The sequence below is a fragment of the Coregonus clupeaformis genome, chromosome 11, assembly GCF_020615455.1.
Source record: "Coregonus clupeaformis isolate EN_2021a chromosome 11, ASM2061545v1, whole genome shotgun sequence".
In the NCBI taxonomy this organism is placed as follows: Eukaryota; Metazoa; Chordata; class Actinopteri; order Salmoniformes; family Salmonidae; genus Coregonus; species Coregonus clupeaformis.
In genome coordinates this window covers 19,044,473-19,060,198 of record NC_059202.1, presented here as the reverse complement: position 1 = coordinate 19,060,198, position 15,726 = coordinate 19,044,473, and the positions used below count along the sequence as shown (strand labels likewise).

Here is a 15,726-nt window from a genome sequence, read left to right as displayed (position 1 = left end):
GATCGAATTTAAATATTGAAACAATCTTGCAAATGTCGGAGAGACGGTCAGTAAGGTTTATACAAATCAAATCAAATCAAACTTTATTTGTCACATGCGCCGAATACAACACATGCGCCGTGAAATGCTTACTTGCAAGCCCTTAACCAACAATGCAGTTCAAGAAAGAGTTAAGAAAATGTTTACCAAATAAACTAAAGTAAAAAAGAATAATGAAAAGTAACACAATAAAATAACAATAATGAGGCTATATACAGGGGGTACCGGTACCGAGTCAATGTGAGGGGTGCAGGTTAGTCCAGGTAATAATGAGGCTATATACAGGGGGTATCGGTACCGAGTCAATGTGCGGGGGTACAGATTAGTCCAGGTAATAATGAGGCTATATACAGGGGGTATCGGTACCGAGTCAATGTGCGGAGGTACAGGTTAGTCCAGGTAATAATGAGGCTACATACAGGGGGTACCGGTACCGAGTCAATGTGAGGGGTACAGGTTAGTTGAGGTAATTTGTACATGTAGGTAGGGGTAAAGTGACTATGCATAGATAATAAACAGCAAGTAGCAGATGTAAAAAGTCTGGGTGGCCATTTATAGTCCGTAATAGTTTTCAAGCCCTGCCACATAATAATAATATGCCATTTAGCAGACGCTTTTATCCAAAGCGACTTACAGTCATGCGTTACAAGCGCTGTGCTCTACCAGCTGAGCTACAGAGGACCACATCTGACGAGCATCAGAGCCTGTGTAGTGGGATTCAATCTTAATTCTGTATTGACGCTTTGCCTGTTTGATGGTTCGTCTGAGGGCATAACAGGATTTCTTATAAGCGTCCGGATTAGCTCCTTGAAAGTGGCAGCTCTAGCCTTTAGCTTGATGCGGATGTTGCCTGTAATCCATGGCTTCTGGTTGGGATATGTACGTACGGTCACTGTGGGGACGATGTCGTCGATGCATTTATTGATGAAGCCGATGACTGAGGTGGTATACTCCTCAATGCCATTGGATGAATCCCTGAACATATTCCAGTCTGTGCTAGCAAAACAGTCCTGTAGCGTAGCATCCGTGTCATCTCACCACTTCCGTATTGAGAGAGTCACTGGTACTTCCTGCTTTAGTTTTTTTTGTAAGAAGGAATCAGGATGATATAATTATGGTCAGATTTGCCAAATGGAGGGCGAGGGGGAGCTTTCTATGCGTCTCTTTGTGTGGAGTAAAGGTGGTCTAGAGTTTGTTTTCCTCTGGTTGCACATGTGACATGCTGGTAGAAATGAGGTAAAACGGATTTAAGATTGCCTGCATTAAAGAGCACCACGTCAGGATGAACATTTACTTGTTTGCTTATGACCTTATACAGCTAGTGTGGTCTACAGTGTGGTCTACAGCTTATCATAAGGTACTCTACCTCAGGCGGGCAATACCTTGAGACTCCAGTAAAAAAGCAGCAATCCCCTCCGGCGCCATTTCTGTGAGATAATGTCTAGATGCTTTTTATAGTGGAGATCAAGTTTATAAATTGCCTGGCTGGGCTGATGAGACAGTGGATTGCACAGTCAGATGGAACAGAGTAAATAGGCATTTTAACGTCATAGCTTTAGCCGGTGGTAATTTGTGGAATAGACACCGGCTGGAATTCGGTTTTAACCAATCATCATTCAGGATTAGACCCACCCGTTGCATAATATCCCATATCTCTTTGCATAAATGCTGAAGAATTCTTAACAATGGGGCCAGCAGTTTGACCTCGATAACAGCATTTTCTGCAGTAAAATGCAACAACAAAACATTATTTATAAAAAGCAATCTACTATCTAGCATTCTACTATCTACTAACACTATCATTTGTTTGCAAGCATGATAGCTGTACTTTTAGTTCATGGTTGACACAGCTTGTTTGCCATTAGCCAATCTGCGTTTCTCAATGAGTTCAAAAGCACGTAAATGCATCCAAATCGACTTCACAACTGGTAATTACCACCTTCCCATCTATGAAGGCAGCATACTCTTATCAGTGAAAGGTCATGAACAGTCAAAATCATGTTTTTCATGAAATTTGATGATATTTGGATGAAACCAGATCAAAGTATGATGACCAAAGTATGAAAAATGACTGTTGCTTCTACATTGATAAAGTTTGATCATAAAGTTACTGTTCCCTCTTATTTATATATATATATATATATATATATATATATATATATATATATATATATATATATATATATATATAAATCGTCCTTTTAAAATCGTCCTTTTCCTAAATTGGCCATGATTGAGATAGGGATTTGGACTTGTGGTTTTACTTAATTCTCCGTACTGGCCAATGATTATACGGGCGATTCTGATCCAACCATACATTCATACATTGTGCTCCTGGCGGGAGAAGATGGAAGTTCAACATGTAGCTAGATGTCGTTGGCTGGCTAATGTTAACTAGCTGGCCTGGCGCATTGTTGCCCATGAAAGGAAGTTAGGCTAGCGAGCAAGCATTTTAGCCAGGTAGCCTAGGACAACAAAAAATAAAAGTGTGTAATGTGTGACAGAGTGATAGACTGTTTAGGCAACACGAAAGAGGAGGATGGCGTTGTTTTTCTACTTGCACGTGTACACACGCACGAGCACACACACACACACACAAATCAGTACCATTCACAGACACATCATATTTAGCTTACTTTGATTGGACTAAATCGTTTTTGGTATATTTTAGTTGTCACTGTATTAGACTAAGCATATGTGATTTGATTATGTTGAAATGGTGCTGGAATAATGGAGGCAGCGCTTGTTTTCTTTGCGACTTGCGGTAACTCTGAATCAGTAGTTGTTTTAGTCTGCAAATGTTGGAAACATTAACTTGCTTGACCATGCATGTAACTGTTTGTTACATGCAATATGTTTTGTAGACTTCACCGGACATATGTTGCTCTATGGTTTTGTGATGAAACAAATGTGTGGTTGAATTTATTCTGCCACTGTGTCATCTTATTGTCTCAGCCTTAGGCCTAAATATCACGGTGTCAAGGCATACGAACTAACAGGTTATAGAGCAAACAACACAATTATCCCAACACATAGGTTGGAATATGGCTTTTTTTTCCCTGGCTTGGCTTCCACGATGATTTTACCCACGCACTGCTACTGGCAGACGCTCTTATCACACCATAGTGCCATCAGACTTCTGATACCAATGCAGATTGAAAGGGGACACACAAAATTGTGAACCGCTATTGAAAAAAACGGTATAGAAAAGTATTTTGTATTTAGAAAATACAAATTACAGCTCTCAAAAGTATCTTGTTACAAAATACATTGGAGTGTAGTTCAGTCCAATATAATTCAAATGACTAAATACTCAGAAGTATTTAAATACATATTTCAAATACATGCAACAGAAATACTGCACACCTCTGCCTGTATCATAGACTTGTATTCTATGACATGTATTATCCAAGTGAGAAGGTGGTATTTACCACTTACGACTGAAATAAATCCAGCTGAACGCCCCTCCAACTGGTCATTACTAGGGGGAAACTCGTCTATCATCTCTGCACTACTAAGGAAATAACCTCGATAACAGTATTTTCGGCATTTAAATGTAACAACAAAACATTATTTATAAAAAGCAATCTATTCATATGGTTTTTGAACACTATAATTTGTTTACAAGCATGATAGCTGTACTTTTAGTTTATGGTTGAAGCAGCTTGCTGGCCATCAGCCAAACGGAGTTTCTGAACGAGTTCAAAGCACTTGAATAAACATTTCTCAAAATAACGTATTTCTTCTAAATCATTTCAAATTGTCTTATATTCTGGTTTGTTTACTGAATAGTAAATAAATGTGTCCTAAAAAAAACAACGTTGCAAAATACTGTTGGTCTTGAACAACTTTCTTTGCGTCTGATGTGACGCCATCACGTCATACTCAAAGTTCTGTCACTAGTGTACAAAGTGCGTTATCAAATCTGTACAAACATTTGTGCAGATTATACAATTAAATGCTACTGCTCTAATTATTTGTAACTACACTTACTACTTTGTAACGCTCGCAGGTAAGTGATTAACTTTGGCAATGTGAAGTCAAATGCGTTGTGTGAAAGTAAAGCTATCCAGTTTGCAGCCATGTGAATGTATTTTAGCCAGAGGCGACCCTAACTTTGATCACCTGTTTTAGCTAACTAACGTTACCTAGCTAATTATTATTAGCAGACACCGCAGTAAGGCTAGCTAAGCCTATTAGTTGTCCCACTACCCTTTTACATTATAGCTACGTTTGTTTTTGTCATTTTCCTGCTGCATGGAAGCATATGTGGCCTAGCTTCGATGCAACCTTGGCGGTGTCTAGACTTGACAGTCATGCATCTACAACTACATTTAAATGTGTCCGGATTCCTTATTCTTGCGGTATATTCAAATGCCAGCATGTATTCTACAAACAGTGGAATAGGCAAAATATGATAATACAACAACAACGGATGGCTGTAACTAGCAAGCAACGCTAAAGGGATAGCAAACGGGTTAGCGTAAGTCTAGACCAAAAAAATAAAAACTTCCTAAATATTCGCTAGTCTAGCATTTATGAGGCCAGCAAACACGCTAGGAAGGTATTTCCTCCAACGGTAGAATGAAAAGGTGCCTCGGTCCCAAAACACGTTTTCTGGAGACTTGTGGGAGGAGTGGTGTTGACGTCGCCCACTGGATGCGCTTTCCGTAGACTGATAGCGTCCAGACTGAGGAGAAATCCGCACACAATGCAGCCCTGCCAGATCTGAACACAATTAGACCCGTCTTTTCTATGCGATCTTCGTATTCTGATAGCAGAAGTCACATGTTAATGTCAAGTGTAGACACGAGACAATGTCGAAAGTCTCTAGGTTCAGGTTGCATCGAAGCTAATGTGGCTGTACTTGAACTTTTCAAATGTCTCAATGTGCCTTGGCATGTCAACTATCTTGATCGCTAGGATTGTTCTTTTACATTTAATAAAGCTTGTGTGACCAGAAATGACATAAAACAGTTAGCTAGTTGTTTTAGATTAGAACTTACTTTGTGACTTGTAAACAACATTGATTATTTCAATAACAGTTGCATTCTAGGTGCTTTATATGTTGTTGAATATGAATGTGTATACATTTTTCAGTCTATGCTTTTTCTTGGGCATATTCATTATGCCAATTCTGTTGCAAAAAGTTTCTCAAACTGAATCAAACTGAACGAAACCTACCTGAATTGGTCCAATAGAAACTCAAGTTTGAAACTAATTTAGACTAATGATTACACCCCTGTTGTGACCTTTTTTCTTTGCGTTCCTTCTCCGTAGCATCAATGTCAGTAGCGGACTCTAAACCAAACCTCAGCCATCTACAGGTGTCAGAGCTCGTGAAGAGGCTCTTTGGCTTGACGCCGTCCCAGATTCACCCGCTGCCCAGCTACGATGACCAGAACTTCCACTTGGTGGTCAGTGAGGGCAGCGAGTACGTCCTGAAGGTCATGAACTCTGCGGACAGTCAGAACCCCACTCTGCTGGAGCTGCAGACTCACGCCATGACCTTCCTGCACCAGAGGGGGATTCCTGCCCAGACCGTCCTCCCTACCACCTCAGGACAAGTCATGAGCCTGGAGGACATCGGTATGTATGAAGCCTGCACAACACCGAGTCATGGGATATGCTCTGGGAATCAACAGATGCTACAGTATGATCATGGTATAATTGCATGAAAGACCTATTAACAAGAGACTAGCTGTCCTGAGTCTAGTCCTCGAGTGGAGACCAGAAACCAGTGTCTGCTGGTTTTCTCTTCTCCCTGATACTTAGTTAGTCAATATATTTAGTAGAAATGGGCACCTATAGGGGCATTCCATACGAGAGTTGCGCAAAGATATTATGTTTTGGATCTTCCAGAAATTAAATCCATCGAAATGAAACCCAAAGGACCTTTCAATGGATTTCATTTAAAAAAGATCCAAAACATAAATATATTTTGGCCTTTCTTATATGGAATTGCCCATATATCGAAAACAGTATAATTGTTTTGATACGATATGGATATATATACAGTGTGTGTGTGTGTGTATATATATATATATATATATATATATATACTGCTCAAAAAAATAAAGGGAACACTTAAACAACACAATGTAACTCCAAGTCAATCACACTTCTGTGAAATCAAACTGTCCACTTAGGAAGCAACACTGATTGACAATACATTTCACATGCTGTTGTGCAAATGGAATAGACAACAGGTGGAAATTATAGGCAATTAGCAAGACACCCCCAATAAAGGAGTGGTTCTGCAGGTGGTGACCACAGACCACTTTTCAGTTCCTATGCTTCCTGGCTGATGTTTTGGTCACTTTTGAATGCTGGCGGTGCTTTCACTCTAGTGGTAGCATGAGACGGAGTCTACAACCCACACAAGTGGCTCAGGTAGTGCAGCTCATCCAGGATGCTTCATCAATGCGAGCTGTGGCAAGAAGGTTTGCTGTGTCTGTCAGCGTAGTGTCCAGAGCATGGAGGCGCTACCAGGAGACAGGCCAGTACATCAGGAGACGTGGAGGAGGCCGTAGGAGGGCAACAACCCAGCAGCAGGACCGCTACCTCTGCCTTTGTGCAAGGAGGAGCACTGCCAGAGCCCTGCAAAATGACCTCCAGCAGGCCACAAATGTGCATGTGTCTGCTCAAACGGTCAGGTGGGGGTTGTGCTTACAGCCCAACACCGTGCAGGACGTTTGGCATTTGCCAGAGAACACCAAGATTGGCAAATTCGCCACTGGCGCCCTGTGCTCTTCACAGATGAAAGCAGGTTCACACTGAGCACATGTGACAGACGTGACAGAGTTTGGAGATGCCGTGGAGAACGTTCTGCTGCCTGCAACATCCTCCAGCATGACCAGTTTGGCGGTGGGTCAGTCATGGTGTGGGGTGGCATTTATTTGGGGGGCCGCACAGCCCTCCATGTGCTCGCCAGAGGTAGCCTGACTGCCATTAGGTACCGAGATGAGATCCTCAGACCCCTTGTGAGACCATATGCTGGTGCGGTTGGCCCTGGGTTCCTCCTAATGCAAGACAATGCTAGACCTCATGTGGCTGGAGTGTGTCAGCAGTTCCTGCAAGAGGAAGGCATTGATGCTATGGACTGGCCCGCCCGTTCCCCAGACCTGAATCCAATTGAGCACATCTGGGACATCATGTCTCGCTCCATCCACCAACGCCACATTGCACCACAGACTGTCCAGGAGTTGGTGGATGCTTTAGTCCAGGTCTGGGAGGAGATCCCTCAGGAGACCATCCGCCACCTCATCAGGAGCATGCCCAGGCGTTGTAGGGAGGTCATACAGGCACGTGGAGGCCACACACACTACTGAGCCTCATTTTGACTTGTTTTAAGGACATTACATCAAAGTTGGATCAGCCTGTAGTGTGGTTTTCCACTTTAATTTTGAGTGTGACTCCAAATCCAGACCTCCATGGGTTGATAAATTTGATTTCCATTGATAATTTTTGTGTGATTTTGTTGTCAGCACATTCAACTATGTAAAGAAAAAAGTATTTAATAAGATTATTTCATTCATTCAGATCTAGGATGTGTTATTTTAGTGTTCCCTTTATTTTTTTGAGCAGTATATATATATATATATATATATATATATATATTGCCTTCAGAATGTATTCACACCCCTTGACTTTTTCCACAATTTGTTGTTACAGCCTGAATTTAAAAAGGATTACATTGAGATTTATTGTCACTAGCCTACACACAATACCCCATCAAAGTGGAATTATGTTTTTTGACATTTTTACTGATTAATTAAAAATGAAAGGCTGAAATGTCTTGAGTCATTGATAATTCAACACATTTGTTATGGCAAGCCTAAATAAGTTGAGTAGTAAAAATGTGCTTAACAAGTCACATATATTGCATGGACTCACTCTGTGTGCAATAATAGTGTTTAACATGATTTTTAAATGACTACCTCATCTCTGTAACCCACACATACAATTATCTGTAAGGTCCCTCAGTCGAGCAGTGAATTTCAACCACAAAGACCAGCAATGTTTTCCAATGCCTCGCAAAGAAGGGCACCTATTGGTAGATTCAAAAAGCAGACATTGAATATCCCTTTGAGCATGATGAAATTATTAATTACACTTTGGATGGTGTATCAATACACCCAGTCACTACAAAGATACAAGCGTCCTTCCTAACTCAGTTGCTGGAGAGGAAGGAAACCGCTCAGGGATTTCACCAGGAGTAATGTGACTTTAAAACAGTTACAGAGTTTAATGGCTGTGATAGGACAAAACTGAGGATGGATCAACAACATTGTTGTTACTCCACAATACTAACCTAATTGACATAGGAGAAAGAAGGAAGCCTGTATAGAATACTAATATTCCAAAACATGCGTCCTGTTTGCAACCAGGCACTAAAGTAATACTGCAAAAAAATGTGGCAAAGCAATTAACTTTCTGTCCTGAATACAAAGTGTTATGTTTGGGGCAAATCCAATACAACACCTTACTGAGTGAGTACCACTCTCCATATTTTCAAGCATAGTGGTGGCTGCATCATGTTATGGGTATGCTTGTAATCGTTGAGGAATAGGGAGTTTTTCAGGATAAAAAATTAATGGAATGGAGCTAAGCACAGGCTAAATCCTAGAGGAAAACCTGGTTCAGTCTGCTTTCCGACAGACACTGGGAGATGAATTCACCTTTCAGCAGGACAATAACCTAAAACACAAGGCCAAATCTACACTGGAGTTGCTTACCAAGAAGACAGTGAATGTTCCTGAGTGGCCGATTTTACAGATTTGACGTAAATCTATGGAAAGACCTGAAAATGGTTGTCTAGCATTGATCAACAACCAATTTGACAGAGCTTGAAGAATTTTGAAAATAATAATGGGCAAATGTTACACAATCCAGGTGTGGAAAGCTCTTAGAGACTTACCCAGAAAGACTCACAGCTGTAATCGCTGCCAAAGGTGCTTCTACAAAGTATTGACTCAGGGGTGTGAATATTTATGTAAATGAGATATTGCTCTATTTCATTTTCTATACATTTGCTAACATTTTTAAAAACATGTTTTCACTTTGTCATTCTGTATTGTGTGTAAATGGTTAAGAAAAACAAATCAATTTAATCAATTTTGAATTCAGGCTGTAACACAACAAAATGTGGAATAAGTCAAGTGGTATGAATACTTTCTGAAGGCACTGTATATCTGTTTGCAAATAAACATTACAACTGTCTCGGCTCTGGGAAGTCCAGACAACTGCTTGCTGATTGCTATTGGGCCAGGTGTGAGTGTTCTGGGAGCCTGAAACCTACCCAACCAGTCTGAATACAGTATTTGGGTGGCCCATCTACCGGTGATGACTCATGCTAACGGTGATGACTCATGCTAAGTTGACGGTCTGTGAGAGGGTTTTGTGCATACAGAAACAGTTGTGCATTTTTATATAATAATGTAGGTTAACAGGAAGTATAAACTGATATCAGGATATGCCTTGCTCATATTGATTATAAAATTTTATACAATTTTCGATATTGGTTCCTGCCACTACTATTAGTGATCAACAAAAGTGATCCCTCACTTGGTTTGAAACAGGGTTGTCAAACTCCATTCTTGGAGGGCTGTGTGTCTGCGTTATATCCTTTCAATCTGTCCAATTAAGACCCAGACATCCAGGTTAGGGCAATTCATAACTAATCAGTGACCTTAATTGATCAATCAAGTATAAGGGAGGAGCGAAAACTTGCAGACAGACACTTGGCCGTCCAGGGTTTGAGTTTGACTTGGCCGTCCAGGGTTTGAGTTTGACTGTCCAGGGTTTGAGTTTGACTTGGCCGTCCAGGGTTTGAGTTTGACTTGGCCGTCCAGGGTTTGAGTTTGACTTGGCCGTCCAGGGTTTGAGTTTGACTTGGCCGTCCAGGAATTGAGTTTGACTTGGCCGTCCAGGGTTTGAGTTTGACTTGGCCGTCCAGGGTTTGAGTTTGACTTGGCCGTCCAGGGTTTGAGGTTGACTTGGCCGTCCAGGGTTTGAGTTTGACTTGGCCGTCCAGGAATTGAGTTTGACTTGGCCGTCCAGGAATTGAGTTTGACTTCGCCGTCCAGGAATTGAGTTTGACACCCCTGGTGTAAAAGGTGCATTCAGTTGCTGGAAGTATGAATAACAATTCTGCAACACTAGAGGATCAGACCTGGGGAAACCTTCAATAAGAGATCAAACTGAAATCATACCAGTTGCACTGCATTTTAATGTCGAGGAGTCAAGCTAGTTTAGCTGAGTATTAGTACCTCTGGCTAGGTATCAGTCTGAATATTAGTACCTCTGGCTAGGTAACAGTCTGAATATTAGTACCTCTGGCTAGGTAACAGTCTGAATATTAGTACCTCTGGCTAGGTAACAGTCTGAATATTAGTACCTCTGGCTAGGTAACAGTCTGAATATTAGTACCTCTGGCTAGGTAACAGTCTGAATATTAGTACCTCTGGCTAGGTAACAGTCTGAATATTAGTACCTCTGTCTAGGTAACAGTCTGAATATTAGTACCTCTGGCTAGGTAACAGTCTGAATATTAGTACCTCTGGCTAGGTAACAGTCTGAATATTAGTACCTCTGGCTAGGTAACAGTCTGAATATTAGTACCTCTGGCTAGGTAACTGTCTGAATATTAGTACCTCTGGCTAGGTAACAGTCTGAATATTAGTATCTCTGGCTAGGTAACAGTCTGAATATTAGTACCTCTGGCTAGGTAACAGTCTGAATATTAGTACCTCTGGCTAGGTAACAGTCTGAATATTAGTACCTCTGGCTAGGTAACAGTCTGAGTATTAGTACCTCTGGCTAGGTAACAGTCTGAATATTAGTACCTCTGGCTAGGTAACAGTCTGAATATTAGTACCTCTGGCTAGGTAACAGTCTGAATATTAGTACCTCTGGCTAGGTAACTGTCACGTTCGTTCAATGACGGGTCAGACCAAGGCGCAGCGTGATATGAGTACATGTTTATTAACGTAATAAACAACACGACAAAGGAAACGAAACGTGAAGTCCTAAGGTTAGAATACACAACTAACCTTACCAGGAACAAGATCCCACAACAAGACAGTGCCAATAGGCTGCCTAAGTATGGTCCCCAATCAGAGACAACGAGCGACAGCTGCCTCTGATTGGGAACCACACCGGCCAACATAGATCCACACATACTAGATCGACAACATAGAAAAAGCACAACAAGGAATATACACACCCTGACTCAACATATAAGCGTCCCCTGAGTCAGGGCGTGACAGTAACAGTCTGAATATTAGTACCTCTGGCTAAGTAACAGTCTGAATATTAGTACCCCTGGCTAGGTCACCGTTAGTTAACAGAGTCAGAGCTGCCTTTTATCTACAATGCCTCTAGGTGCTTGGCAGAGTTCATTTAAACGTTGTTGACAAGGAGGGGGTGCAACAGGATGAGTTTATATTCCAATTTCCCCCAGAGGGCTGCAGATCTCTTGAAATTACTTTTTTCTCCTGGTAGACTGCGGCTTTGGCAGGCAGAAGTACCTGGTGAGACTGCTGACCTATTTACCGGGGACCACCATCGCCAAAGTGCCCAGCTCTCCACAGATCCTCTATGAAGCCGGCAAGATGGCTGCCAAGATGGACGCACTCCTGCAGGAAGTATGATTATATTAAATTAGTCTGCCTGAGGTGCGTTCAAGTAGGCTAATGTTTGCAAATGTTTCTATTTAAAGTGCATACAGTTAGGTTGGCAACATTTAACCTGAAGGGGGTAAGACATTCATAACACCCTAATAAAAACATTAATAACCGTTACCTCTCGTGACATCAAAAATGATTTTCACTGCAATGTCTGGGCTTATGGTTTGTGCAACATTGTAGCCTATATAGATCTGTTGTGTGGCAGTTGCTGTGGTGAGAGAGAGAAGCGCACCTGGAGGCCTGTGTGTAGCCCAATCACAATTGATATCCTACGGTCGGGAACTTTCGGCAAATCTGTCAGTGAACAGAATGCAGACAAAACAAGCCTTTTGCAATATTTCAAATACAATCGCGGGAAAAAAACAGGTTGGAAAGCAAATGGCTCCTGCTGAAAAGAGAAGAGTAATCTGTTTGTAGGATACCAAAATATATTGTATCAATTTCCAAATAGGCCTATTGTGCGAACAGCGTTGTTTTACAAAGTAAAACGAGAGAGATATGCTTTTTGGCACGAGAGCATCGGTCATCGCTGGTGAGTGAGCTGCGCATAAATGAGTCAGTGAGTGAAACTGGAAAGCTTTTTTAGGACTATAATTTCCTCTTTATGTTGTACAGTATGTGTCTCCACAGACGTAGGCTATTGATGGATTCAAGACAAGGTCGTTTTTATTGATCCCAGAATCTCACTTTGTCAGTAGCCTGTCATTTCGATCATTTGTGCAGTGTTAAAAAAAGATTCTGCTAGTCTCCACTCATGTACGTAAATGTAATGTAAAATGATGCATGAAATGTTTTTATAAAAGGCCACATTTTTTCAGACCCTAGTCTACTAAAAATGTTCGCAATGTGTGCATCTTCTATAACTACCTCTACTCTACTGCTCTATGCCACGACGCAAATGCGATGATATGCATGTAATGCCCGCCAGGTCACCCCCCCTTTAGCAATCACTTTTTGCTCCCACCTCCCGATTTACAAATGAAGCACTGCATAACCCCCTTAGGAGTATTGTAGTATCATTCATAACAACCTTTTATAACACATTTATTCAATATCATTCATGGGGAAATAAAATACCCTTTTCCATTACAGAACTACTTGAAGGGGCTATACAAAAGGTATTCATATGAAACCATTCATAACATCTTTATGAGTGTCGCAATATCATTCATTCAGTATCATATTCCCTCTTCAAGTAAAGAATGAAGCCAGTAAAGTGTTACCTTTATGTTTGTTAGGTTTGGCTCCGGGCAAACAAAAGTAGCAGCGTTGTAAGATGTTGAAAAACCATCACAATACAAATTATTCTAGGAGGCTGATTCTTATTCTGTATTAGCGAAGCAATTTCCCGCATATAGAGAGCATGAAAATAGGTTCAGTAGATAGAAATAGTTACAATGGGTTGAAATATGCATTGAACATACAGTAGAAGTGTAAAACCGGAGACACTTTTTTTTGCTGGATCGTTTCAGTCTTGTTCGCTTTGAATGTATGTGAGCTTTGAACGCACCTCTAAATGTGGAGCTAACAAAATATAATGATTTTCTCAGATTTTCCCTTGCATGCTCTATGACCCGTCTGCTACGCGTGATCATATGATTTCAATAACTTTTAATTTAAATAATGAGTGATTTGGCTAACAGATATTTCAGCAGCAAAAACGTAATACATCATTTGCTTATAGCTGTACAACGGTATGTTTTTATTGTTGAAGTGTCTATTCACTGATCACCAGTAGTTAACTCAGTTCCTGGCTGATGACATTAGTATGTGTTCACAGATGGAGCATCCTCAACTCCAGGTACTACAGAGGGAGAAGTTCATCTGGAGTCTGTCCAACATCCCTCTTCTGGAGCCATACGTCCCTCTGATGGATGGGGATCCTGTGCAGCAGGTGATCAAGTCAGTCATCCAGCAATACAAGACTTGTGTACAGCCCAAACTCGGCTCCTTCCGCAAGTGTGAGTGTCTCCCTTCACCATCTGTTCTGTCTGAGTTCTCTTTAATAGACCTGGTTCAATTGGAAGAAAATGGACTGGAACAGGGAAGGACTACGTGGACTAGTTAATCAACAAAAGCTAATTTTTGCTTTCCGTTGTGAAATATTTTTAAACGTTTTCCGTTGCATGCCACAATGAACATGACCCTTTTTATTAACAATGCAACATGTAACCAGTCTGTTGTAATGATTGACAGGTCAGATGCTGATACTAGGTGGAGAATGTAAAAGTTTATAACTGAGCGGTGAAAGCAGAACTGGGGTCAAATAGTATTGGTTTTCTTTCAAATACTTTCACTGGGCATGATTGCGCTTACTCAATGGACCAATGGAATAGGCCCAAAAGTGCAAACCACACCCATCTGGTACTCCAGGTAGACTCAAGCAAACGCTCAAAACATTTGAACGATTATACTTTTTTATTTGAGCACACGTCTGGTACTATTGTGCATGCATATCTGATATGTCAGTAAACGTGCATTCGTCTTTACGTAGGTATCAACCACGGGGACTTTAATGACCACAACATCTTGGTGCAACCAGACGATTCAGCCACCTACAAAATCTCTGGCATCCTGGACTTTGGGGACATGAGCAGCGGCTACTATGTGTACGAGCTGGCCATCGCCATCATGTACATGATGATCGAGAACCCCACGCCTCTGGATGTGGGAAGAGCCGTGCTGGCTGGCTGGGAGAGTGTTCTTCCCCTCAACGAGGCCGAGAGGGACGCCCTCTACCTGCTGGTGCTCTGTCGCTTCTGCCAGTCCCTGGTTCTGGCTCGCCACGCTGTGGCCCAGCAGCCGGAGAACGAGGATTACCTCATGATCACCGCCAAGACGGGCATCCGCCATCTTTTCCGGCTATGGGAACTGGGCAAGGAGGAGGTGGAGAGGAGGTGGTTTCAGAGTGCCGCCCAGTATCCTGGCAAAGAGTGACCCAATGGTCTTCAGGGAGCACCTTCTTTTTATAGGCTGCGTTCCGATTCTTTACCCGTCTCACGAAGTGGTGTGGACGTTCCCTGTCAGGGATTTAATAATGGTGGAAAACCCCTCCAGCCAATGCTTACACCAATCCAATGCTTTTGAATCCATGTGGATTCTGCAGGTGCACCTTTTAGTATTAAAGGTACACTCAGCAATGTGACATCATCAAAAAGTGGGTCATGCCTCGAGCTAATAGTGGCTCGTCATCCTGTTCTGCATGATAGAGTCATATTGCTGAGTCTACCTTTAGCAGACAGACCACCTGATTAAAATGCAGACTAATTTAAACACCTGGATTCCATCAGTCAGGCGGTGTGACTGAGAAAATCTGACCAAATCCAGTTCTAAAACCGTTTTGAAAGATTCAAGATGTTGAATCTTGGTCAGTCTCAGATTTGTCTGATTGTCTGTGGGTACAGGTTCCAGTGCTCTAAAATCTAGATTTTCTCTGATGGTCTGTGGGAACTCAGGTTTTTTGGTTTTACATGTCATCTCTTAACACTCCCAAAACTTTGATTTACGAGTTTAAAAAAACGTGATGAACCATGACCACTGTGAGCTTTTTATTGGTGATTTGTGCTCTTTTCAAAATGGCATTCTGTCATACTGTGGATAATGTCTGTGCCGGGTTGAAGGCCATATGATTATTCAAATGAGTAGGTTACTCTGAGTCAGCTATTGCAGTGTCCAAACTCCACAGTATGTCCTGTGTCAATTTCATAATTCCATTTTTAGGGCTCACTTCAATTAAAGTGTAACTCATTTACAAAGTAAGCAATTCAACAGCTATGACCTACATGTACCTGAAGTGCCTGTGCAAAGAGAAGGAATGTACCATGATTGGTTTTTTTTAAAATCATATTTTGTAAGAAATTAATCTCATTCATTGCATAATAAACCGCAACAAATAAATGAATTGAGAGAAACTTTCAAAGTATTTATTTTATTTTATGAAACTGGATATATCAATCGATGAAGCAGCTGGGATATACAGTCATGTCCGAAATGATTG

At 41.4% G+C, this 15,726-nt stretch overlaps 1 protein-coding gene across 1 annotated transcript; it reads left to right on the top strand.

Moving 5' to 3' along the window:
* The first annotated feature begins 3,920 nt into the window (after positions 1-3,920).
* hykk.2 (hydroxylysine kinase, tandem duplicate 2) lies at positions 3,921-15,640 on the top strand. Its single transcript, XM_041889689.2, has 5 exons — positions 3,921-4,051; positions 5,320-5,628; positions 11,545-11,687; positions 13,510-13,690; positions 14,224-15,640. The coding sequence occupies exons 2-5, from the start codon at positions 5,325-5,327 to the stop codon at positions 14,664-14,666; spliced, it is 1,071 nt and encodes a 356-aa protein (XP_041745623.1). The 5' UTR covers positions 3,921-4,051; positions 5,320-5,324; the 3' UTR covers positions 14,667-15,640.
* Positions 15,641-15,726: the final 86 nt, after the last annotated feature.

What these genes read in the sequence shown, in the direction of transcription:
- hykk.2 (XM_041889689.2), top strand. Translation starts at nt 5,325, where the DNA reads ATGTCAGTAGCGGACTCTAAACCAAACCTCAGCCATCTACAGGTGTCA. An exon ending in TGGACGCACTCCTGCAGGAA is followed by an intron (nt 11,688 to 13,509) that starts GTATGATTATAT and finishes ATGTGTTCACAG; the next exon opens with ATGGAGCATCCTCAACTCCA. An exon ending in ACTCGGCTCCTTCCGCAAGT is followed by an intron (nt 13,691 to 14,223) that starts GTGAGTGTCTCC and finishes GTCTTTACGTAG; the next exon opens with GTATCAACCACGGGGACTTT.